Source organism: Plectropomus leopardus, chromosome 8, assembly GCF_026936395.1.
Source record: "Plectropomus leopardus strain MGB_pleo_1.0 chromosome 8, ASM2693639v1, whole genome shotgun sequence".
NCBI lineage: Eukaryota > Metazoa > Chordata > Actinopteri > Perciformes > Serranidae > Plectropomus > Plectropomus leopardus.
The window spans coordinates 25507925-25535150 of NC_142183.1; the positions used below are offsets into that span (position 1 = coordinate 25507925).

At 38.9% G+C, this 27226-nt stretch overlaps 2 protein-coding genes across 3 annotated transcripts in view; one reads left to right on the forward strand and one right to left on the reverse strand.

Annotated features, from left to right (window-relative positions):
- The window catches only part of ctnna1 (catenin (cadherin-associated protein), alpha 1), an 89457-nt gene that overhangs the window by 16776 nt on the left and 45455 nt on the right, over positions 1–27226 (forward strand). For both annotated transcript variants that reach the window (XM_042493563.2, XM_042493562.2), the window contains exon 7: positions 3126–3329. In XM_042493563.2, the coding sequence (XP_042349497.1) occupies positions 3126–3329 (204 nt within the window). The remainder of the gene's footprint in view (positions 1–3125; positions 3330–27226) is intronic.
- Positions 19245–25426, reverse strand: lrrtm2 (leucine rich repeat transmembrane neuronal 2). The gene is made up of 2 exons (XM_042493564.2): positions 24644–25426; positions 19245–23994 (listed from the first exon to the last, which is right to left on the reverse strand). The coding sequence occupies exons 1-2, from the start codon at positions 24645–24647 to the stop codon at positions 22352–22354; spliced, it is 1647 nt and encodes a 548-aa protein (XP_042349498.1). The 5' UTR covers positions 24648–25426; the 3' UTR covers positions 19245–22351.

The window sequence follows — 27226 nt, forward strand, 5'->3', positions numbered from 1 at the left end:
GTTAGCTGGTTAATTAATACTAAACAATTAGCAACATCCTCTGTCCATCTCTGAAATACTTCACTGATATTGATATATTGATAAGTGTTTTATTTAGTTTATTGTCATATTCTCTTCCAGACTCTTGTTTTATTTAGTTTGTCTTCTTTTATTGGTTCGCTAATATTGAAATGGCTGCATTCTATGCAAGACTCCCCCAATTAATCCATCTTTCACTGACATGCATGCACATCTGCATTTGTAGAACAGCCAGTAGGAATGCACTCTCTCTGAACTGACCTGTGTTTGGCCACAGTCTATATTCATGGCCTTTTCTAGGGCCTGACAACAAAGGGAAGAGAAGGTGCAAAAGTCAAGTGTTCTCTCGGTCCACTTGAATTATAATACATTTTACTATTTATTATGGGATTTTTGCCCAATGTAGCCAAAGTTTGACTGCCTACCTGAGCTTTAAATGTTAATACTGTATGTTATTTATTGTATTCCTGCCTCTAAACATATAGTAATGGAATTCTTTTTGTATCTAACCTTAGTTAAACTAGGAAGTCTCTTTAGGTACATAGTCACTTTTTCAAGAGCAACCTGGCCAAAATGATGTCAAGTGGGTATTACATATTGTAGTTACATGCTTAAGTTACCTGCTACATTGCTTAGCCCTGTTTCTGTTAGTAAAAATGCTTCGGCCCACTTTTTAGATTATCTCTTTGAGTCAGTAGCCCTTAGCAAAACCCATGAAAAATTTACATAAGTTAACCTTTTTTTATTAATATAAAATTTTAGTCAGTACTCTTAAAGCGTCCTTCATCATGTAAACATTTCCTTCCAAAGTAGTCTAAATACTGAGTATATAAAAAGATGGCATTCAGCAAATTTGTATTTTCAGTGCAATGGTAACCTGATGGCCTGAGGAAGACTGTTTTTGTGTACTTGATGTGGCAGTTTGCTTCACTCACAAGATTTTGCCATTTTGAGAGTTAAGACAGAGCTTTGCAAGTTTTGTATTCAGGAATGGACTGATGTCTGGCCACTCAGGCTGAGTGGATTACAGTCATGGAAATTTATGTTACACTGTTATAAACTATAAAAGCTTTTCTCTCTGACAGATGGTATGCCAAATGATTAATCTACATAAAACAAGTGTCAACAATGCAGTCTGTCAGAGCTGTTGTATCAGTTGTTGTTTTACAGGTAGTCATGCAGAAAGTCACTCCCCCAAAAAACTCATATGCAGGCCTTTTCCAGACTGGCTCCTTTCTGATGCCCAATTTCAAGTGCAAGGCAAAAATTAGCAAATGAGTCAGCCCCCCCCCTCCCCAATTCTCTCTCTCTCTCCCTCCCTCTCTCTCTCTCTCTCTCTTTCCTCCTCCGTGTCTCTCTCGTGTGCCTGTTGCCATAGTGATATGACACGCAAGCAGAGGAGGTCAGATGAGACGGAACGGAGGGGGCTGGAGGTGGCTGTGATAGAGGGCGGGCTGCCTAATAAACCACAATTCTAACAGATGAATTGTTGAATATTTTGTAGCAATGAGGCATCTGAAATAGCCCAGAGTTGGTTTGTCACCGGGGGAATTGGCTTCTCTTCTGTAGCTGCCACAAGCATCTTGGTGATACCTTAACCCTCTGCAGTACCTCTTCAGCATGTCAACTAGTTGCCTCTCTCAGCAGGCTTGCCCCTGTGAAATCAGACATTTAAGTGTTCTCTCTCATCCTGCAGATATAAAAGAGAGGACAGTGGTGTACTACAGCACTTCAGTGACTCAGAAGAAAGGTAGCAATGGCTATAAAATCAAAATTCCTTCACAAAAGGGATTATATATTCATAAATATATAATTACATATTCATAGTCACAGCTGTTGTTTTGAAATGGATCTTGTAGTCTACAATCCAGACATGGTACTTCTGTTTTACTTCTGTTTATTTTTTTATTCAATCATTAAGTCTTTACAAATATTTTTTACTGTTATTGAGCTGACATTCCAGATGATTAGTTACTTTTTTCCCTTATTTTCTCTTCCTCACCTTCTGTTCCTCACCAGTACGAATGTAAACTGACTTTTCCCGACTACAGTTTTTGGATAAGACATTTTATTTTTATATGAGTGACATGGATATAAACAGGCCAGTCATGAGTTTAATTTTGAGGAGCCAGTTGTGTTATGTCCACAAGACAATGAAGTTGTTTTTCAGCTAAATGTGTACATTGCACAAAAACAGGATAGTCCTCAAAGGCTAAAGTACTGCATTATTCATGCTCTTCTGACTACAGATTTTGTGCTCAGAAGTATTTATTTCCTGTTTTCATGCTTTTGTTCATCGGGGTCATATTTGGATGAAGGACATGTTGCTTTGGTTTTGAATTGAGTGTTATTCCTCTTTACTTTTTTCCCAAAACATTTTTAAATATTAGATTAAGGGGATTTGTCATTTAGCTTTTTCTTTTATATTTATTTATTTTTATCTGTTATCTTTTGTTTTTGTTGTGTTTTCTTTTGGGTGCTCAATGAAAAACAGCAGAGAAGCATACAGCTACTACTACTACTAGCATCATGATAATATTTATAGTAATAGTAATAATAAAATCAGGGCGAGTGATGCCCTGCTCATCCAAAGAAAAGCATAGCAGGGACACAGTCAGGGGACTCTAGAATGGGTCAGCAGGGTCAGTCCTGTGGAATCACTCATGTTCGTCTTTAATTTTGTAGTTATTGATTTAAAATCTAAATTACTTTTATTATTGTTATAATTTTTGCCTCACTTTATGCTGATTGTGGGGCAATTTCTTTGAACTGAGGGCAACGGTGAGTTACTGTACCTTGATTCCCTGGTCACTGTACCTGTAACTGGTCAAGCCAGGTATCTGCCAGAATATGCTGCTACATTACTCCACTGCTACTAGAACTGAAGGCCAAGTTATTGTCTTTTGGGCCTGTAGACACAAAAGAGACAGCTTCACACACTCTTCCCTTCAGGTTTTCCAGCAACCCTGTCAGTCTGTCAAATCAGCCCTCCCCTTGCCTGCCAGATCTCTCTCTTTGGGCATGTAGAGAAAGAGATCAGTGCACTGCAGTGACTTTTAGCATTTTTTCATCCATGTTTAATTTCCCCTCTGACCCTTTCCTTACAGAAACAAATCATCGTGGACCCCCTGGCGTTTAGTGAGGAGCGCTTCCGTCCCTCCCTGGAGGAGCGCCTTGAGAGCATTATCAGTGGTGCTGCCCTCATGGCCGACTCTTCTTGCACACGTGATGACCGCAGGGAGCGCATAGTGGCTGAATGCAATTCTGTGCGCCAAGCTCTTCAGGACCTTCTGTCTGAATACATGGGCAATGTAAGTGTCTCACCTTTCCTACCTATTGCCATGCCACATCCACTTCTGTATCCATAACACATCAGCACTCTTAATTAAATTTGATATTTACATTTTGCCTTTATTTGACTGTTGGACCATAAAATTTTGTGATGTCAAAAACAAACAAGGTCTAAAAATGAAGTTCAAGAGATCTCAGTTTCTGCCTTGATATACTTAGAAAAGACAATTAAGAATTACTTTTATGCTGAACCTAATAAATAAATGCATTTTAGATGAAGTTAACTTAATTCACAAATACTGTCATACTTGTGCAAAGAGAAATCCACATGAATATCAGCTCTTCCCTGTAAAAAAAGCCCTGTGGAAAAAAATCCTAATGGTTAAATTGTCATACAGGCAATCATGTACATTGCATTATGTCTATAAGAAAAATGTGAAGTCATCTTACTCTAAACATTTTTTTGTTTACGTGTGGCCTTTTGTTTACATGCCTGTTGTTTACATAAGAATATTCCAGACATGTGAGGCGTTACGATACCAGTAAACAGCAGGGTTTTTCCCTACCACCATAAGTATAGGATGCAGAGCCCAGGCGTCTTTTGACAGTGCCTAAGCTGAATGAATTGAAAAAACTTTGTTGAGACACGTTTTACTGTCATTTCTGGTCACGCTGTTACTGTCCTCTCGTCTGCTCTCTGTCTTGGAGTTTCACCTTGGGCAGGGCTCAGCCAGCTCCATCTCTATTTCTCTCTCTCTCTCTCTCTCTCTCTCTCTCTCTCTCTCTCTCTCTCTCTCTCACACACACACACACACAGAATTACACTTAAAATGACAAATGACAAGAATATTAGTTATCACAATTATTTCCTGGACAATATATTGTCTAACAAAAGTATTTATCATGACAGGCCTAACACTTCCTTATCTTACCTTCAGTTAACCTGTGTTGAAAGAGCAAATGTTTTCTCAGAACAAATGAAAGTACCGTCAGCCAGCACTGTCCCAGGTCATTGTCTTGATAATGGCACTCTCCTGCCTATTACATGATTAATCTATGGAAATGAACACTGTCACTGTGTCTTGAAAAACATTCATATACTGGGTTGCAATCAACAGTGTCTCTTGGTAATCAAGTCTTTGTAGTTAACATAAAATGGACTCTAAATTGAACTTTTGTCATTGCTAAGTTGTATAATGCTCAAAAAGTAATGAGCCAGAATAGAAATAGTAAGCACTGGTGTTCCTTGGGTCAGTTTTTTCTGATCAGAGGAATGGTTGCAGCTACACTTGGGTGCATAATGACTTATACAAAATCATTCCATTTGAAGATAAGTGTTACTATTAAACTATTTTCAATAATCAGAATAACGTGGTTTGTTTATTACAATGCATACTCTGTATATTCTTACTTTAGCTTACAGTTCTACATCTCTACTTCTCCAACAAGCTCTACTTTTCAAATGCTTTAGGCCATAGTTGATCAGGTTAGCTGGGGTTAGGCTCTGTGGATTCCTGAAAAAGGAGATGGAGTTTCTATAGAACCTCATCTTCCATCTATTCTATAGAACGCAGAAGAAAATCTGCCTGTGAGACTCGACCCAGGGCCCAGAATCCCCCTGGGCAACCTCTAAGGGAAACAGAAGCCCTCAGCACACTTCTTAATTGCCTGTGTGACTGGTAGGCTATGTGACATGTGTGCTTTGTGATTGTGTTTTTAACTGGAGAAGAAGTTTGGTGGTTTTGATGTGGACTATTGGAGTGTTTGATCTATTCGGTTCTTAAACTGCTATGTGGTGGTACTACTTTAATTGGGTGGCTGCTGTTGCTGCTACTGTTGTTGTAGTTTCAGTAATTGAATATGTCTCTTTTTGAACTACATGGTTAGTTGGATATAGCATTTCCTATGGCAAGCCAGAGGCCCCTTGTGATTTCAAGTGTCTCATATCCCGATAAAATCCAGGTGAGATTTAAAGCAAAGACAGTGAGTGGCTATTTCCACAGACTGCTTACTGGTGCAGTTACAGTGTGTAAGGATAAAAGATGACTTATGTGTCTAGGAGAAATTGAGGCATTTACACCTGTTTAACACCTGACTACAGTGTGTTAGATTACCTTGGATTTCAAGATGTCTTGGTTGCTTCTCGAATACTTCTACATTTTTTTGAGATTGGCTAGCTATCTAATCGCCATAAAGTAACTGTCTCAATAGTGTTGGTGGGATTTTGGAAAACATATGGTCTAAACAAATAATTTTGTTAAATGATGTTTGTGAATGCCATTGAAATCAACATGTTTGTATTTGGGCAAGAGAAAGCAGTTATAAACCAGGAAATCTCCCGAGATAGAAATTAATTTTTTGAGGGAAACCTGGCAGTGCACCAGCACCAGTTACAGTTTAAATAGAAATAAAAGACAACATACAGGAAATACAAGACACAAGGAAAAAAACTGAAACAAGCAGATATAAAGCAGTTGCATTTCTTTGTTAGATGAACTTTTAACATGGCTTTAAGTTTTAATAAGGGGGCTATACTTTTAAAATGTGTTATGTTCTGCAGCTTATTCCAAGTCCAGGGAACAAGACCTTTTTCCCAGCTCAGTGCAAACCCTTGGAAACTGATATGAAAGCCACCTGGTAAAGCAAAGCTGAGAGCTGTTGAAGGTCTTCGTCAGAAGATTACATATATATGAGGGTATTTTACCCCAGCATGGCCTCGTATAGAAAATGTACAAGTGAAGTTGTCTACATAAACTTGGAGATTGCCAGTCTTCCAAATCATAAAGCATACAGTGTTGAGTACGGGGACCATTGTTGGTTATAAATCATAAAGCACTGTGGAACATAGAATCTAAAAGGTGAAGTGTACAAGTGGCAGCATGCATGTAAATAACATCACCACAGTCCAAAACACTTAAAAAGGAAGCCATGTCAAATCAAACCTTATTTCAAAAATAAAAAGGTATCCTTAATTTCAGCTTCTTGACTAGATTTTCATTGTGCACTTTAAAAAAAAGCTAGTCATCCAACAAGATGACTAAATACTTATATGATCACGCCTCTTCAGTTGAATTTACATTTAGAGTGGAGAGATTTGTGTTACCTGTTTTTTGGGACTGAGCCCTAGAAAATATCCCAAATAGGGTTAACTTTAGCTTATGTACTACTGAAGCTTACTAATAGCTGTGCTAAGAGAAAGGGCAACTGATAGCATCACTGTGCTGCCGTGTCAAGGTACAATTTAGCAGTTTGCAAGACCTTTCCATATAGAAAATAAAATAGGGGCTAAAATCGAACCTTGAGGGACACCCATGAAAGTCTGATTTATGACACTCTATAAAACCATTGCACTTAAAGTAGATCCACTCAAGCAATCAAATTTGTCACTTTACCATTTAGTATATCAACAAATCACCATAACAGCACCATGATCTGTACAAAGCATTAACATTAGCTCAAGCTGACTGACTCAACAGGGACTAAAAATCTTCTCCGTTGCTAGGTTGTTAGTAAGGTTCGACCTGCTTGCTGGATCAGTAAACCAGATTTCATTGCATATGAGTCTACTGACGTGACTAATTGTTCTTCAGTTATTAATCAGATCTCATGTATTTCCATGGAAACTGACGTTACTTGCGAGAAGTGTTTTACGTGGAGCACAAATTGCCCCACAATATGAATACTTTTTTATTGTATCTTTTATTTTGTTCGTTACTGTTGTATAATTGCAATATTTCACTCCAGGGTGAGCTTTACCGTCATTATTTGCGCCAAGGTTCATACACATCACTGTCATGCCAAAAATCACAGTAAAGCAGACCCTCTTGTGTAATATTGGCTAATTATGTGTTCTCTGCAAGACCATTTTTGAACCATTTTATAGCTGTGCTTTCTATTCCAATATCACCTAATTGGTTTAGCAATAGCTCATGGTCTACAGAGTGATTTTTTTTTTTTTGACAGATCAACAAATAAAGCAGAACAGTCTTGTTTTTTTGTCAGCTCATTTAATACCAGTGTGTTTGCTTTAACAGTGCTGTTCCCCACTCCAAAACCTGACTGTAGTGTTCTGTCCAAAAATGATTTCAGTTGACAGTTTACTTGGTCTTCCAACATTTTAGCATGAATGAAAAGCCAGTTCAGTATAATATGGAAAATTTGATTTTGAATATTTAAATAATGACTGTCTGTTACTTGTTTGTCTGAACCTCTCCAAGAGATCATCTCAGTAGAACATCTTGTTGAGGTGGGGACTTTTTTTTTCAAAGAAGGTGCAATGAAACTGATAACTCTCATCATGTTTTCATTCTCTTCTTCAACTGATGTAATTTTCTTTTACATTTTGTTCCCATATTTTTTCTTTATCTGTTTGGAAACAGTTTGGTTTAACCACTCCCTGAAAATCCTTGCTGTAACAGCAGAGTTTCAGAGTGAGCCAGTCACCCAAATAAATTTCATTGCTGTGGTAATGCCTTATTTATTACTATCTATGAGCTTGAACTTTATCTGTTTTCTGCTGTTCTTGCTGTCTTTTAGAGGAAAAATCATAAAGTGCACCGCTTTCCCATTTCATTAGTAAAGTGTTACAGTGGTCCTGTGGCTGTAATGGATGTCTGGCCAGGCAGGGTGTGATAGTGGTACAGATTCTAACTCTTATCCACACACACAGTGGTAGCTCTGCCAGAGCACAAATACCTTAACAATGCAAATGCTTCAGATTGATTTCCAATTTGTCCAAGTACCTGCTTTAAGCTTAAATGGCGGCTGCTAATTTTAGTATGCCTGGCATGACTTTCTTACCACCTACAGTAATAACCTTCATAAACCAATAGGTAACCACCATTATCTATATACAGTATTTTGTGGGTCTGTAGGTTATATTATAAATAGGGCAATTTAGGACTGTCACTGCTGCTGCATGGCTCCTGGGCTCAGTTATTTACTATAGCAGAGAGCTGGGCAATGTCCTGAGCCTGTCTGCTTAATATGTGGGCAAAACTGCACCCAAAAGTAATCTGTGTCTTCTTGGCCCTTGACCAAAGTCTCAGTGCAGTGTCTCAGAGTTCTTTTAGGTAGGTTGTGAGGTTCTCTGCAAAGTAACAGACAAACACACAGGACAAATACACAACCCCTTCTGCAGATGCGATAACTGCATATCAAGGTGGTACTTAAATATTTATGGAAGTCGCAGTAACTCTGCAGCTTGGAGAAAGTGGCTTCATTTCTGTATGGTGAAGTAGTACTTTGTAGTAGTACAGTAGTAGTTTGGCTAAGTTTGGTAGTCAGTGGGGGCAAGAATTTGACCCAAAAGGATACATTTATGGCTAAATCTCTGGTTGTTGTTTTTGATCCATATATATATATTTTTAACCTTTTCCTCCGTATTGATGTCTTGTGATTGGATTTCATGGGATGCATTGCACATGAGAAATAAAATACAGACTTTTGAAGGTCTTTTATCATAATCCAAAAAAATGTTGTGGAGATTTATTACATAAACCAGCTTGAAAGCTCAGTTTTTAAACCAGTTAGGAGCTGGTGGATACACATTTGTAACCTAATAATTGTTACAGAGTCAGTAACTGTGGACAAAAAATGTTTCAGTCACAGAACATTTTTTTGTGTTTTTGTTTTTTTACTGGATATCGACAGACAAAATGACAAGCAGTCAGATGTCAGCTAAGTTTGCATGTCATTTTCTCTCAATAATGTCCTGTCCATGCTCGGGCATCACAGCCATGGTTTGCTCTCATTGCTCATCCAGAACACTGCCAGTTTATTTTAAGGTTCAGGCCATTCATGCAGCATCTCTGGTTTGCTTCAGAACAAGTTTTCTACTTGACTGGACTCCTCCATGCCACTCATGTAGCCCTGTATGACTTAGGAACTTAGATTTACAGGGGGACACATCTCATCACCACAGTGATGATGAGTGGACATGACAGGGATTTGGCCACTCATTTGGCCAGATGAAAGAATCTGATGAGGGGCATAATATGTCTTCGTAGTTAGCATAGTGAGAACACTGGTGTCTCGACCTGGTGCCTTAAACTAATAGTGTGATTGGTAAACTGACTGTATCTGTGATTAAGCTTGGCAGACTAAACAAACCTCAGATTGACTTGACGGGGCTGTGTGTGCTCTCATTCTAAAGCAGAGCTGTGGAGGTGCGATGAAATGTTATTTATGCAGTGAAACAAATGTCCTCCTTGAGCTAAGTGTAGACCACAGGGCCATACTTGGCACTTATCTTACTGTATGTGTTTTGGTGGCTATGATATTGTCCACATATTATACTAATTGTAGATGGGACAGTTCAAGTCATTGAACAGTATGTTGCCATTACAGCATATGGGTTTACACTCACAGCTGAGGCTGTTGGATGGACTCCTAACTCATTCTCTCTCTTGTTCCCATCCCTTCTGCTTCTTCATGCCCTCCAGCTACAAGTTGTGTTTACCCCCCTCTCAGTGTTTCTTCCTCTCCTTCAGACTGACAAACATTCAGTCGGACATCCTTACCTCACCATCTTTTTAGTAAGAGATTTCAAGTATGCTTCAAAATCACTCACTAACTACTAGTCTGATGTTTAGAGTCTGCCATAATTTATTCAAAACATTATTTCACGTCAAAATAATGTATGTACTGATATCTTATTATCTTTCAGTTACATATATATACATTACATTTAGTGACTCCTCTTTCATTATACAAGACAGGACATCAGGAAACCCCGCCAGGCCAAAATAAATCTTTTATTAATGCTGCATATAAGGCCAAATAACCGTTACAGTGATGAACTGTAGTCTATGAATGAGGCAAGTATCTGTGGTGAGTTGAAGTGTCTAAACATATAGAATACATGATGTTGTTGTATTACTGGGATAAGGCCAAATGATTTTTTTTTTTTGGTCCTGGAGAGGAAATTGTGTACTGTGTTGTGATGATCATTTAACAAGACTCGAGCTTGTCTACTCATCCAGTGAAGGGGAAAGGCGGGTGGGGGTAATTTAGCCCCAGCACTGCCACATCGCGTGGCCTCAATTATTCCATATTGTCATGACAGTTTGGCATGGCACGTGTTGAGTGTAACTGTTTCTGCCACTTTTTATTAATAATGCATCTCTGGTTCCCAGCATCTGTAAGGGTTTTGTTTCACAGAAGAGAGTGATGCTAGGTTGCTTTGACATATTAAGCTACTGACATTTAAATTCCTTCAACTTGAAGTGATACATTATCATCTAGACCTGCATTAAAAGGACTTGCCTGGCCACTGCAGTGAGACCCCTGCGTCTCCCCTCGATGGCCTTTTTTTCTGTGTATCTCATATACAGTCCACCCACTCTGAGCTCTTTAGCATTTCCCTTACACTTTCTCCTTGCTGAATCCTGTTTTACATTTACTCCATCTTTGCAATCTTTCTTTTCCCGTTTGTGTCCCTTTCTCTCTTGACAACTCACTCATTCTCTGACTCTTGCTGTCTTTTTGCCTCTGGCATCTACAGTGAGTGGTAAAGTTTTTTCTTTATCCCTGTTCCTCTGTGCCTACATTGTTGGTGCTCATTTTAAAGACATTAGGTTTGAGTGAATCTTGGAACATTTACCTTGCCTACCTGAACCTGTTGTAAGTTACAATATGTCTAACCTAACAGAAAATGATGGTAGTTTTATTTTAAAAAATATATATATTCGTGCTGGGACAAGTTTCTAAAATGTTAGATGTGATGCCAATTTCAGTGGGTGACAATGTAGTGTCCATCCAGGGCTAGAAAACTAACAGACAGTATCTAGAACCGTATAAAGTGTTTTTTAATCATTCTCTAAAAAAAAAAAAAGTGGAAGAAAGTTCAAAGGGGGCTAGACCTAATGCAAGACCAGTGAGAAAGCAGTTCAATTTATCTCGTTGTAATCTCATCTAAATGCATAATTAAAACAAATTACACCCCACACAATGTAACGGGGAAAAGATTTAGTGTCCCCAAGGCTTTTCGTGTATTTACAGCCTCCATAAAACACTGGTCTGTCAGTAACAGCCTGTCAGGCAACGTTTTCCAGACCTGGCCCTTGATCTTTTGCTGGTGAATTCTAAGCTTTTTGATTGGCTTTGCTGGCAGGTAGATAAGATGCACCCTTTTACTTCCCAGCAGTTAAACCGGATAAAGAATGCCATGGCCTCACAAATGGTCATTTTGTGATGTGACGACTGAACTCTACATCACAGTTTTGGGTGAATGAACTTGTAGGAAACATGCTTGCTGTCCTTACAAGTCTGTCTGCTGCTTTTTGTACCAGATGATTTTACTGGCAAATACGGCAGCCTTTGTCTGTGCAGGTTGATACATATGTATTTCTTCAGATTAATATTTAATTTTTTGCCAGTCTGATCTTTTCCCCCTTTGCGATACAGTCTGAGGCACAATGTGTCATCACCATGTAAAGCTACAGCACTGATTTGAGTATGCAATTTGCCTTCCATCCTAAAAAGCTCTCTGTTTTGGCCCTTGGGATTACTTAATTCCTCCAAATATCCCTTTTGTGCACACATGGCAGATGTGGTGGTGCAGAGCAGTCTAATTCATCTTGCATTCTTGTTTATAGGTGGAGTTTTATTGCTCCTAAGGAGTGAAGAAAAGTAGTTTTGAAGGTTAAAAACAAACTCTTTGATTATTATCAATCTTTTAACAGCTGCTGCTGTAACAGCACAAGCTAACTGGGCAGGCGTTGACTCGGGGGGCAGTCTTCAGTGCGTTCTAACCTGTGTAATGGTCGCAACAGCAAGTTTACTTATCTGCCAGAAGGCTGGATTAACAAGGACTTCAGCCGAGTAGGTGGTCCTTCAATGTAGCCTAGGACACATTTGTACACACTGCTGACAGAATGTGGCCATATGAAGCCCAGACTAATCCAGAATGTGCGCTAAGTGATCAGATCAGTAGATGACTTGTAGACGCACTGGGTGAGTTCACACCTGTAGGTAGAGCTGTCAACTTGTGATCATATTACCCAAGACTCATGTTAATATCAGGTATATACAGGTCATTTGCCACAATAAAGCCTGTTGACACAGGGGTGTACACAATTTTGCACAGCATCCTTTGCATTCATTTACATTTTATCATAAAAATGCAGACTTTTTAGCTTTTCAGTGCCTCAGCGCTGTAGCAGTGCAGGAAAGAGTTTTGAATGGATTTCGTTTGATTTTACGACTTACATTAGGCGAAAGGCCTATTTTTACCAGGTCATTTAGTGTTTACATTATTCTGATATAATATAATGTTGATTAAAAGCTGATTGAAAGTGCCCAAGCTCAGTCGTCCCAGGTTGCTGAAGAAGTAGAAAACAATACCTTAAAATGAGCAAATCTTGTAATCTGTGGCCCATGGTGATATTATTTACTTACTGGTCGTCATATTGGTGCATTGGCATTAGCTCGGTCTAATGGTGTGGCTGGAAATACCCCAACAAGCTGGCAGCTTATCAGCCAAGAATAAACAGCAGTCTAATGGAATCTATTAAATACTACAACACATTCAATAAGGAATGCTGTGTCCTCTGTTGTCAAGGAACCAGGTCCTTTTTTTGGTGTGTAAATACACAAAATACTCTCACCCAGCTAAAAAATATGATAAATATAATGATAAAAACTTGATTTCTTTTAATAATAGTTTATAAGGCAACGCCAAAATGCACTTCCATAATAATACTGGAAATTTAAGATCAGTTATGTGAATAATACTGCATTCAGTTTACTTCGGAAGTCAGAGGTCGGAGCCGGGAATGATGACATACACAAGTTGAAAGCATTCCAGTACAAGTCATAAAACTCAGATGTTTTTACCAGTTCCATTTCTAGTCAAGTTAGCCATTGTAGCATTACCATTATTAACACATTATGCCGTATTTTGCATGTACAAATGCTGTAGAAATGTGTCCACAGATAGAAGTTGGACAGGATTTTGTGAATGTTTTAATGAGACACAAATAAGACAGAAGTGCTAATTAACAATATATACTGACTTTCCGAGTTAGAATGAAATCTCACACCACGCCAATGAAAATATGTGATGTGCAAATGAAATGCAACATAAGCCTCTATTTCGCTTTCTCAAAAAGTTGTATTGACCATCTTCCTAGATTGTAAGATTGCTATTAACACCTCTGGAATGCTATCACATAGCATGAAGGCTACAGCACGCTCAAGATTAAACCTGTAATAACTGTTTTTTCCTGTGTGTGTATTCAGATTTTAAGTGTACAGCACTTTGTCATGTTGGTTTTGATAGGTGCTATATACATAAACTTAATTATTATTATTATTATTATTATTGTTATTGTTATTGTTATTGTTATTGTTATTATTATAAACACAAAACTGATATTACCACCTTTCAACTTAGTATGGCAAACTTGTTAGCAGTAGCTAAATACATAGAGAGCTTTAAATAAAGAGAGAAATAATAAGTGTGCTGTTGGTCCAACTCCTTGGGGGCACTGGAATGAATTTATTTAGTAATCACATACACAAATCAAATAAATTCAACAAAAGAATTTATATGCTCAATATTATAACACCATTCAAGTCTGTTTCTTAGTCAGACAAGCAGTTGTCCTCCAGCCAGTGGCACATATATTGCTAAAAAGGGGGTAATAAAACCAGAATTAGAATCGCCTGTTTGCAGGTGTGTTTAGCCAGAGAATTACATTGGCTTTGAGGTGGAATTAATTGAAGTGAATTGAGCCGTGATGAATATCTCTGAAAGGGAGGCAAACCACATATATGCACGTTTTAACACACACACACACACACACACACACACACACACACACACACACACACACACACACAAAGACAGATACTCAGCTGTAGAAAGGTCCTTTGTTTTCATCAGACATACCACTGACCTTGGCAACAGGAAATTGCTGTTTATAACTCTGACATTAAATGAATTATATTAAACAAAAAAAGGAGAATGGGTATTTCTTTGCTTTATTATGTTAACCAAATAACTCCTTTGAAGTCATTTCCTTTTTTAAGTTTCCTGGAGACAAACTCCTGTTCATTCAACACATACTTGAGATCTTTAATATTTATCAGTTATACATTTTAACCATCCATTACCTATATCCTGTTCAGGGCTCAGAGGACTGGAGCCTATCCAAGCACACATTCAGTGAGATATAGTGGCCACCACAGACAGGCCATTGCTCTGTCACAGGGTATAGACACATATATACAGAAAAAAAGAAAAGAAAATACATTCAGAATCACTTTCATGCCGCAACGTGTTAAGTGTTTCCACTTCACTTGACCTGCATGTCTTTGTACTGGAGCACCTGGGGGAGACTCTAGCAGACATGTAGAAAACATGCAGGTTTGACACAGAAAAGTCCTAGTTTGCATTCGAACTAAGTACTTTCTAGCTGTCAGAATACAATGCCAACCACAAGTGTTTGTACTCTGCAGTTTGGGGTAATGTAGCAATATTTTCTGGCATCCTTTTATTTTGTACAGATAACAAGGTTAGTCGAGACTTGAGGTGGGGCTGTCAGAGCTGTACTTAAAGCAAGTGCTTTCGGCAGTGTATTTTATTTAATGATGTATCACATTTTGAACCATTTGCCTATAACTTAAGAACATTGCTTTCTGGGTAGGAGGCAGCAATGGGTGACTTGTCATCTGGAGTGCCAATGCATCACTAAATGAGAAACAAAAACTAGAACAAATCTAAATAATGGGGGTCCTTGACAGCTGATGTGAGTGAGTGAGCCGCTGGCTGATGCCATCAGTCATGGATGCCGTCAGTATGGACACAGTCCTATAGGTGATAGAAATGCTCTTCCAAAAGTGGCTCATTAGTTTTTGCTTTCAGGTGTTTGTGCTCAGATGTTTGTTGGCTGAACATCCTCTCTTGCACTTTGTAGCATAACCTCTGAAATTGTCTATTTGCTGTTTCTTTAAGGGCTGGAGTTTGCAAAAATCACTTTTGTTTAACCTGAGCTCAAAAGTACTTGCACTAACACCTTTGCATCGCTCGTCTTCAGTACGTTTAAATTCTGTATAGTTGTTTTTAATTCTGCATGGTCATGTTCAAAAATAGTTTTTGTCTGGGCCTGTCACTGGATTCACTCTTATCCTTGATTTAAGGAACCATAACTTTGACGAATGAAGGTTTAGAGCTAAAGATGGGGAGTCGGTGGCTTCTACAAAACAGAGCAACAGCAAAGTTAACCATTTTGCACTTAGTTGGTTTGCACATCCCTCTGTCGTTTGTACTTGGATCCCCCAATTATATGGTTGAGAAATTGCTTTAAATGTATTAAGTAATTAATATATTATGCAGGTATTTTATGATTAGAGTTCAGATCAATATGTCCTTCATAGTAAGCACTTGCTAGATTTATTAGTGGTCTCAGAATGAGAATGTGAAGTATACATGAGTCCTTGAACCATGCAGACTACTGATGCCGTGTAGTCAAGCTCATCAGTTTAGTGCCTCCCCCACCTGGGTACCCTCTGCAGGTTAATTACTGAAGCTTGCGTTTTGTAGGCCTCATCAAAAAAGAGCAGGTGAAATTGAAGTGGCTGTTCTAGCTGCATAGCCATGTCAGCCTATATTCCTCACAATGTTTGCATCAATACTCCGGACTGTCTAAAATTCAGTCATTTGCCTTCAGATCAAGTATATGGTATGTCTTATTTACCTAAAACTACCTATCTTAAGCTTCAATGCACTTGGCAGTGATGTGTAAACCAAAACAGCACTCAAGTAAGATTATTGTTACTTTATATTTATATCGACTCAAGTAGATGTTAAGGTACTCATCAAAATAACCTATTGAGTAAAAGTAAAAAAGCATCTTGTAAAAAAGTACTTGAGTAGTGAATTAAGTTGATAGAATTAATTACATCCATGTAATGTCTTTGAACAGGTCCTCAACAGTTATTAACATATATCAATATCCCGAACCAGATAAATGGCAGAATACTTACTGTTATGTAGTGTTTAATCTCTTAAAATAAAACAACAAATGAAACACTTTCTGGCACTAGCAGGGCAGAGGGGAGAGATGCCTCTCGGACACTTTTTAAAAGCTCGGCATTTTGTCTGGTAGAATCTTAAGCACTGGCTGTCGCACAGTTGGTTATGCGTGTGAGTCATGCCCCAAGAAAGTGCACTGAAGCCAATTTTCTTAGTGGTCAAACCGTGGAATTACATGTCATGTGGTGCTAGGTCGAAAAATCCTTACATGGGAAAACATAGACTTTGACCCATTCGGTCTAATAGCATTTGGAAGGTTCAGAAGAGCTCCACGATTGAATCATTTTATCTCCATTCTAGTTAGCAGAGCACTAAGCTGTAAGTAGCCTGTTCGGCTGGGGGAAGTCTTTAGAGCGCCTGCTCTATGAGCCACAAAGTTCGGTAGCAGTGCAGATCATCCAGGTGATTTAGTAAGCTGCAGTTGAGTGTCTTTGGCTTCATGCGCCACTGAGCAACTTGAACAGGGCTCCTCCACCACTATATGTAATTCTCTTTCTACATCCATGGTGTGAGCTCAGTTGAATATCAAAACTATTTCCAGCATGCGAACATGTATCAGTAGTAAGAAGTGTGTAGTCCATTGTATTGGAGGAGATTTATGCTTATTTCTATTACAAATGCTATTGAGTATGAGTAAAAAAGTATTCTGCAAAACAAGTACTCTTAGAAGTACAATTTATTTAAAAAATACTTAGGTACATTTACTGGAGTACGTGTAATATGTTGCTACCTGCCACTGCAAATTAAAAAAAGCTTTTATTAGAGATTTCTTGTTAGAGTTGTTTTGTTTTGGTCCCCAGTCTGTCCCAGCCAACAATATACAGCTGATACACTATAAATTATAAAACCAGTCAAATCAAAAAATGTTTGACAGAAGCATGGCTGTGCAGTAAGAAAATAGAAACTGTATCACAACTTTTAAAGGTCTGTTGCTATTTTTTTTGTAGTATCCCACAGAAAATATTCCAGCATTTTATTTCTTTATACAACATTGTGAATTCACAGGTACTGATTCTTAAAAATTGGCTATGTATGTGGTTCATCGTTTTAGTTCATTGACACGGACTGATTGTCTAGTCAGCATAATAGGTCAGACCTGTGAAATGGTATATAAGCAGCTCTCGGCCACTAGTAGATGTCCTATCAATGAATTGTCTCATTTGAAAAAAATATCTCTCAACTATTTGAAGAGTTACTTGGACTTACCAGATGACACGTGGGTGCTGTTTCTCTTCTTGTAATATATCTATGTAAACATTAAATGTGGAAAAGGAGTGATGCAGTTTTTACTTGGTTTCCTCAGAGATGACTTTGATCTTTACATTTTAACAAACAATTCATATTGTGTATGAGTAAGAGATAATTGGTGCTGTGTTTCTGTTATATTCCAGGTGGACATAATGCAGCTGAAGTTTGTAAATGTGTTACATGGTAGACTACGTAGACTTGTCTTGATTAACATGCATACAGTCTGCTCAGCTGGAAAACCAGAGTTGCATCTGTGCAGGTAGTTTCTGCCATGAGTACAAAGCCAGCTTTTTAAAAATCCTTTTACCCCTCCCTGTTCTAAAAACCCAACGGCAATAATGTGTTTTCTGTAGTTCTGAGTCATTTTAGGTTTTACTGGGTTGCTTAGAGCATTTGCTAATCTGTAGTACCTCTGTACCTCTGTGCTAGAAACACTTGCTTCACAGTACTTAAAACTACTTTTAATTTGTTAAAGATTATAGTCAGTTAAATGACAAAAGCATAATAGATCAATGTCAGTGACTCAGTTTGTCTAACATGCTTCAATTAATATTATTCCACACTTTGACATTAATCCCAAATCTTATACTAGAAGGAAATGTAAGTTTGTTAATTTTGTATTCACTTTTTTCCCCAATTTAAATAAACAAATAATTGTTACATTAAAATACACCAGAAAAAATGTACTTCACTGGAGTATTAAAGGACAACTGCCAGGACACCCTGATGACAATTTGACATTAAATTCATATTCTTAATTTTATCTGAAGGTTGATGAGTCATGGCATTACTTAGAATTTTTTTTTTTTTAATGAAAACGTGAGTTAACCTAAGGAGTCAGTTAATCGATTAGTTGGTTCAGTCCTTTATCCAGCAAAAAAATGCCTGAAACATTTGCTGCCTTTATTTTCTTAAATGTGGGAATTTAAGCCATTTCTCCGTTTAACTATTATTATAAATTCAATACCTTTGAGTTTTGGAAAACACTTGAAGTTAAAAGGCACTGCCTTGGGTTCTTGAATCTTATGATGGGCATTTGTCGACATTTTTGGACTCTTAATAGACTAAATGATTGACATTATTATTTTTAAAAAAAGCAGTTGCAAAAGTAATTGATTATTAAAACAGTCAATAGTTGCAGCCTTCTATTAGAGCTTCTTAGGCCCCTTCCTGCAGAATGAATACCACTAGACATAATGGTTAACCACCAAAAATGTCTGCATTGCCCATAATTCAATTTAAATGCCCACATTCAGAACTGTAAAAACACTGCATCACTCTGCCTTAAAGCAGGGATTTTAAAGCTTCCTCACATTATGGACTCCAGAAGCATATGTTTTGCATAACAACATAATTCAACCTTATTTTTTACGTGTCATCTACCTGTTGAGTGGATGATCTAATCATGATGTCGACATGCATTGAAATGAACTGGAATTAAATGAATTTCCTAAACCTTTAGGGCCTTAAACTGTGTGTTGCAGAAATAATATTGAAATTAAAGTTTGACTTTCTGAATTTTCACAATTTACTGATGCATATCAGCTTCATCAAGCGTTGGGTTTGATGTGCTTTGCCTGAGGATTGCTAAAGATTTATTCATTAAACCAAACTGTAATGACAGACCAAACCAAGTCGTAAGCATCCATCAGTTAGCAAACACTCCGCAAATTATAACCATTTTATTTAAAAAATATATGTTTTAAGGGGAAAATGTTTTTTTTTTCAGTTTGGCACATCTTATCCACTATACAGATATGAAATTGTACATATTACAATACAAAAGGAAAATGGGAAGAGAAAAGCATTCATTTTGCACAAAGAGGTTGGGTAAGAGAGAGGGGATTGGTTCACTTGTTTTTTTTCTTTTTTTTCTTTTTCTTTTTTTATTTTTAGGCAGGGTGGGGACCAGGGCTAGAGGATGACAAGAGGAAACAAAAACAGTTTACAAAGAGCCAGAGTGCAAAGGGATGCATATTTCTACAAATTTTGTGGATTTTCAGTCACTTAGTACAACTGTAGTCTGAAACAGTGAAATGTCAAATGATTGACAAAACTTTATAGGAATTTCACATACATCCCCATTCTTGGTTTTATCAAAAATGAGGTCTCTCCATGTTTGCTGAATGACATTAAGAAATATTCAACTCAACTGACTTTTGAACATGCAAGACAGATTAGAAGGGCAGTAGTAAAAGCAGTGCGAAGCTGGAAGAAAAAGAATTAGAAACAAAGTGGATGTGTTTGACTTTGGAAATCAGAAGGATCTGTGTATGCAATGTTTTTCATTGAATTCAAATGTGAAGTGTAACAGTTTTTGGTTTACACAACCACTTTCTTAGAAGTTGTTTTAGGCATCCTATGACCATGTGCACAGAGACATTGACACAAGCATTCATTTAGAAAATTTAATTTTGACAGCCTCAATAAAGAGACAAAGCCACAAATGGAACATCCTGGCTACCTCTAGGGGGCACCAGCCAAGAACTGCATCCCAGCTGCTGAAAACCAGATATCTCGTTTCCAAGTGCTGTGCTGTCAGAAGCATCTTACTGTCGTGATCACTGACTTGGTTGAGCATAGCCAAACGTTGAACTTAAAATGGCATATTCTAATTTCCAGAGTTAACAATTCAAGAAAATGCCATATTTGGATTTTGTTAAGAATTGCACTTGATCTTGTTGTACTTGTTGGACTGCTCAAACACTGGATAGCTCATCAGTTTACTTGAAGCAAAATTGCTGCTGTGTGATCAGTGTGCCTTTCAAGCCCAAGGTGCTGTCAGTCTGTATTTATCATTTCGTTCTCTGCTACCTTTACTCGGCAAAAAAAGATTGGTTGGTTGGTCTTAATAAACCCAGACATTACCCCATCGTTGCCCCTCTCCATCGTCCCATCAATTCCTCTCAATCCCTCTCTCTTTCACCCTGCCCCCACCACCAAACTGAACACAAAGAAGTGCGGAGCTGCGGCAGCAGCTTTAGTCTGATGCTAATGCACATCCTCTCCCTGCTGCATACAAATGTGTCCTGACCCAGGCTTGCTGTTTGCTTATCACTGGATCTCCATTTGCTTTCAGGCTATTGACCGCAGTTTAACTTGACACTTGTGACTGCTAACCAAGGAGCTGTTGTATTTATTATTCACTGTAATCCCTTTTTTAATACTGTGAATGACAACTCGGTATCCCTAACAAGAACAATGTCCAAAAGTAAAAGGTTGATGTTTTTATGTGGAACAGAGGATGATTCTACTTGAACTATTTTTGAGTGGCTGAACAAGCTAAATGTTGCTGGATCACTGGTGTGGGTGACAGAATATTAGATTCTTTTTGCCTTGCCTTAATTGGTTCAATCTTGGGCCTGTCAGTCCTGATTAGTGTGTAAGCAGTAAAGAGCCTGGGCTACTGGGGAAAGGTTTTATTTTCAGAATGAGATGCTCTCCTATCTGGCATATTGCGCTGGTCATTAGCCTTTGACTTGCCACCCTTACACCTCTCACTAGCTCGTCTGTATATTGATCTTAGAATATGATAGCAAATCGACAAATGGTATTTACTAGGTTAAGTTGTTGGATATATTATGGTCACAGTGTTTATGGCATTTGGGGGCTAGAGAGTTCAAGAAGAGGAGGACATCTGTGTGTTTTTGCCAAGCAGTGTAGTATGTTGTAGATTAACCACAGATGAACAATGCTTAGTGTTTCCCACAGGTTGAGAATTTATTTGTGGCGATTGGCCCTCGTGGGCGGGAGCTCCAACATCTGACAAGCTGCAAAACAGCATTGCATTTACGAGCGAACATCTGATTAAAGAGGGCATTTTTCCAATATATATAATTGAACATAAATTCAACATTTCTGCAGTCTTTTCAATCAGTACACACTTGTAATTGCATTTCCACTCAAAATAAAATTTTGGAAGAAATCCAGATTTAAACAAAAGAATCCCTTTTTGGCTAAGGACTGCTTTGTTTTGGGTGGGCCACCCAAATAAATTCTGTAAACAGGAAACACTGAGAGGCCTTTGATCTGATGGAAGGTTATAGACTTGCCTAACTGACTCATGTCTTGTTTGGTGAATGTAATAACATTTGTGTGTATTGAATAGAATTTCAGGGACCCTCTATCCTCGTGAGAGGATTAATTTTTATTGTAACATAACAGTAATGACATTTATTTTTCATTTATAATTCAGAATTTGATGTTGGTCTTAGTGGCCTTTAATGTATCTCTTAAACCATGAAACTTTAAAACAAAAACATTCTGATAATTGATCCAATTCATTCGCCCCAGTGATTGAGTGATTGGCTTACAGTGCCTGTGGTGCAGTTAGAAACATGGTTTCAAATATTTACTTTTTAAAGGAAATAAGACATAAATCACATTTCTCCACTTAATGTATTCTGTTAGCAGAGGGCCATTTGGCTAAGTATTTTCTCTGTGCTGCAGAATATAGAGACAATGTGGAGACAAATCTCACAGTTTACAATTTTCTCGTTTAAAATGATTGCCCCTGCCTGATATGAACAACCTTGCATTCATAGAAAAATAAATTTGTGACTATCTCTACATCATCCCTAAACTGTCATGTCCAGCTTCTATCATTGTAGCATTCAACATTTCTCACATATTCTCAAATCTCACTTGTAGAAATTATGCTTTTTACATAAACTGGAAAAAAAATAAAAAAAGCAAACCCTGTATCATCTGAAATGGTCAAATGGCAAACCATATGCTCTAGGAATAAATAAGAGTTCATACTTCACACTCTTTGTAAGGCAGTTGCTGACACTTGCACTGCCCGTAGCCGTTAATGATCACGAGCGCCCCTTCTTCATGGCTGGGCTCATACTCATTATAGGGTACCTGTGTAGCTAGATCTGCCATAGGCTGCCGCTGCTGGGTCCTCATCTGTCTGCGGTTCTGAATTGCCGAACAGTGGCGTATCCGGCGCAGGGTGGGAGGGCAGCACTTCCGTGAGATATACACAACGAAAATGATGAAAAAGAATGAAAATAGAAGGGCCATAGTTCCAATGATGACCCTGTGAGTCATAACAGTGTTGTCCATTGCAGAGAAGTCCTCCGTTACAGCTGCCTCTTCTAATGTAGCAGTAGTTGCTTGAGCAGTGCGTGGTGTTGTTGTTGTGGTTGTTGTAGTGGTGACTGTGGTAAAGCTCCCAAAATCCTCTGCATAGTCCTGCGTGGGGGTCGGCTGCATAATTCCAAACAAAGAGCTTGTGAACTCTGCAGCTACAGTAGCGTCTGTGGTTGTACTAATGGTCTGGACAACCGGCGCTGAAAAATTCTGGCAAAGCTGGAATCCATAGACAGCATCCAGTATCTCCTCACCTTGGGCATATTCAGGACTATGGCAGAGAATGGAATGTTCCCACCTTCCCTTAAAGGTGCTTAGCCAAGTGGCCAGAGAGCAAATCCTTTTGGTACATTCCCAAAGGTTGCTAGACAGCCCAATGGTACCCAGAGACTGCCACATATCCATGACTTGGGGATCCAGACTGCTCAGTTTGTTGTTATCCAGCAGCAAAATCTTTAAATTTGGCAGCGTTTGAAACACATCAGATGTCAGGACTCGAATCTCATTTCCCGTGAGGTCCAGCTTCTCTAAAGTGGTCCAGGTCCACTCCATGCCACATGTTAAGTTGCTGATTTTATTCCACTGCAGATAAAGAAACTGGAGAGCAACAAGGCGAGGGAAATGGGCCAAGTTGATCTTGGTCAGCTGATTGTGCTCCAAGTGGAGCTCTTTAAGCTTAATGAGCCCAGCAAATCCATTCCGGGCCAGGCTCCGTAGACGGTTGCTGCTGAGGCCCAGATATTCCAGGCTGCGGCAGTCCCAGAATGCTCGGACAGGTGTGGTGCGAAGTAAATTGGAGCGAAGGTGGAGTATCTGGAGCTTCCTCAGTCCATGAAACAGTTCTGGTTCCAGTGCAGTCATCTGATTGAAGGACAGGTCCAGTATCTGGAGATTGATGAGGTGGATGAAGGTTGTGTTGGGCAACTTGGTGATACGATTGGAGCTCAGATTGAGGTCCTTCAGCTTGTAGAGCCCTTGAAAGGCATCCTCTTGTACTGTTGTAATCTGATTGTGGTCTAGGTGTAGCCAGGTGAGCTGGCTGAAGCCATAGAATTGATCAGGGCTGAGCTCAGTGATGCTGTTGTGGCGTAGTGACAACCCCAGGGCCCCCTTGTCCACACCATCTGGGGGAGCTTGAAGCCCCTGGGTGTCGCAGTAGAACTGCAGGTCCTCACAGCGGCATTTTTGAGGGCAGGTTGTGCACGATGCAGGAGGCAGCAGGCACACCAGGAGCATGCTGATCACACACAGACACAGAGCCGCTGGTGCAGGTCCCACCAATGGCCACCTTGAATGGAAACCTGGGTGGGTTCAAAGATAACAAAATGAACTGTGGGGCGGGAAAGCTTATCTCTGCAGAGCACTTATTACTAATTCATGGTGACGATTGTGCTTTTTGTGTGTGCTCTCGTTCTTTCTCATACATACACCAGTTTAGACATTACATTGACAACTTTCCCCACGTACGTAAATTTCATGTCTTTGAGCTTCAGTTTAATGGAGATGTGTTTTATTTAGGCATTTAATGATCCATTACGTAAATAAGCTGGACTTTGCTTCCACTCCCTTGCTATTTATATTTAGCCTATTTTCTTCACATTTTGTGCTCTGTAATTTGACTTTAATTCTAATTTACTGCTGATGGCTGTCATGCATCGATTGTTGTCGTATGTATTCTTGTTTAGCAGCTCAAATATGCTGCTAAATCTGAGTTTTTTAAATTGATTGAGGTTTTTTCAACTCCTTTTTATCTCTTAAGAGGTCTGCTACGCAGTACAAACGGTATTTTAAATGAATATATTCCCAACTCGTGTGTCAGTGAAGAAGGAAAAATGAAGGACAATTGCAGTAAATAGAGTCGGCTGAAGAGCTTTTAGTCCTTAGCCTCCCTCGCTCTTACTTGTATTCCCTATTCATGTCCAGACCTGCCATATAAAGGGACTAACTTACCCATTCTTTTGTGCACATCGGAGGCTGCATTCAACTGTCCTTTTCCGCAGACTCTTGGAGCAACCAGATGGAAGGAAAATCCAAAGGGAAAAAACCCTTTTGAGTGAGCACAAAAGGAATCAGCCTCTTTGGAAATAAAGCAATTCTGAGCCCACCCAATTGAAACAAAATATGAAATTCCATGTCCCAAGATGATGTTTATTCCTGTTGGTTTGCTTAGAGTCCGTTAAAATCCAAGCTCAAAGAAAGGGTTGAATCTTTTCCTTCATCCCAAAAATCGTTGAAAAAAATATTTATATATTTATATATATTTTTTTAAGTTGATCAGTTGCATCCAGAGCGACTCCGGTGAACAGACCCCCCCCCCTCCTCTCCTTTTTTCTTTTTCTTTTTTTTACCCTTTTGTTTCCCTTCCACCGCAATGATGTCAGCTCAGATGGTTAATTGAAGATCAAGCGTTCCTCTTTCATGGCTGTGGTCTTCCAACCCTAACTTGTTGATGGCAGCCAGAGATCCTGCTTCCGACGCCGGCTCAGTCTCAGCATAGCCTCTGCAGAGCTGTGAGCGGAGCCCTCGTCTGCTAGCTGAGACGCAGGGAGAGAGAAAAAAGCAGAGCAGGGAGTCAGGGATGTTATTCTGTGCTTTTTGTTGCAGCCACTCACTGCTACAGAGTGGTGGCAGCCTGGCGTCGATCATCACTACTGTTTCTCTCTCTCTTTTTCTCTCCCACACTCACAAACACCCTCTCACTCTCTTGCTCAGTCACTTGCTCTCTGCCTCATACACACTGCTTGTGCACCTCAGTCTTCCTCCACCTCCCTCTTGCATCCCCACTTCCCTCCCACTGGCTCGTCACCATCAGAATATTGATATCTTGAACGTGTTGCGGCAGCTTGCTGTTGAAATTAACTACAGCTGTAAATCTTAGCCTCGCCTTGCTGTTGTTCTGCATACGCTATGTATTAATGTATATTGGAGACATAAACAAAATAATGTAACAAAGCAAAATATAGTTTCTAACGTGGCTGTGGACAACATAAACACAAGCATGGGTGAGCAAAGACGTGCTGCATTCCTGTATCTCTGTACAGGAGTGAGCATGCTATAGCAAATCTAACGTAGGGTGTCTGGCTTATATTCATAATTTACATATCCTGAGTGCAGTGCTGACATGTGATGTATGGCCAGCTGCTCTGAAGTTAAATTAAGATAGCTTTTAACATGTAATAGACAAGGCTGAGTACTTGCTTGATGATGTGAACCACAAGGTGATATCAAAGAAACTAAATACAGTTTTAATGTTGTTTTTTTTTTTAACCTTAGCAAATGGTTTTTATTTTGTTCAAAGAAGGCTTCATTTCAGCTCCATTTAAAGTGCTAAACAGAATGAGATGTCTGTAGTTCAGTGTATGAAAGTGCTGACTTTTCCTTAATTATTTAATGTGGGTGGAGATGGGTGTGAGTGTAATTTCAATGAACTAGATCTGAAGCAGCTGAAGATTAGATACAAGAGACTCTATGAAGCACGGATATGTTTGTCTTTGGCACTTTAACACCCTCTATTTCACTGAAGTATCTTTTATTTTAACATGACCTCAGCTTGCCATAGCCTGCAAAATCCTTCCCTGCTTTATACTTATATCTTACTTTGATGAATTTACAGTGATATATTTGATATAGATTTTAACTGTTACTGGGACTGTTACTGACAATATTTTATACTTAATGAAAGCAAAAAAAATACATTTCCTCTGTATGCTTTGGAAGTTTATGACAGCAAAGGAGTAACTGAAAGAAATTTTCTGTAATTTAAATTTAATTTAAACTTGGTAAACTTGAAAAAGATGTTTCTAAAATCATACTTCCTAATTAATTTTATTTCGTAATTCTCAGGTCTTTTAGACAAAACATGCATCTGGCTGTGACTTTCCAGGTCACTTGACCAGCATGCTGCTGTCATTCTCCACATTTATTGTGGTAGACTGCATCTCCTGCTGTGAGTTTTCTGCAGAATGTGAGAGAGGGAAACATGGGGGAAAACTCTTACATCTCAGGGGGCATGATGGATTTTCCCTCTATTTATGTGTGCCAGCTTTCCACTCGGGATTCAAGATGTTTAAGTAGCATTTTAGAAGAAAAAACATGAAATTATAATGTAGGTCAGTTCATTAAATAAATTTGCTGAAAATATTAAAAATCAATATCATAGAACTCTGTGATCATTTGACACTTGAAACATACTTTATTTCCATTGAATTTTTCCATAATCCAGCGGACTAGTGGTTTTGTGGAAAAGGGATGTTCCTAAATCTGTCCTAAAGGAGATGGATAGAGACTCACTTGAGTATCATAAAAGATGCCGCAGAGAAACTGCCTCCATAATAAGCACCTGAAGAAGTGCTTTAGAACCCTCTGGCGTGGAAATGAAATATAGGCTAGGCTTGAATGAAATAGGATTGAGAAAGTAGGGGCAGAGCAGACTAAAGCCCTACCGCAGCATTGCATCCAACAAGCACAAAATCACAGGGGATTAGTGCCTTTGGAGCTCCCTGGCCCCTAACTATGTACACGACCCCCCAATGG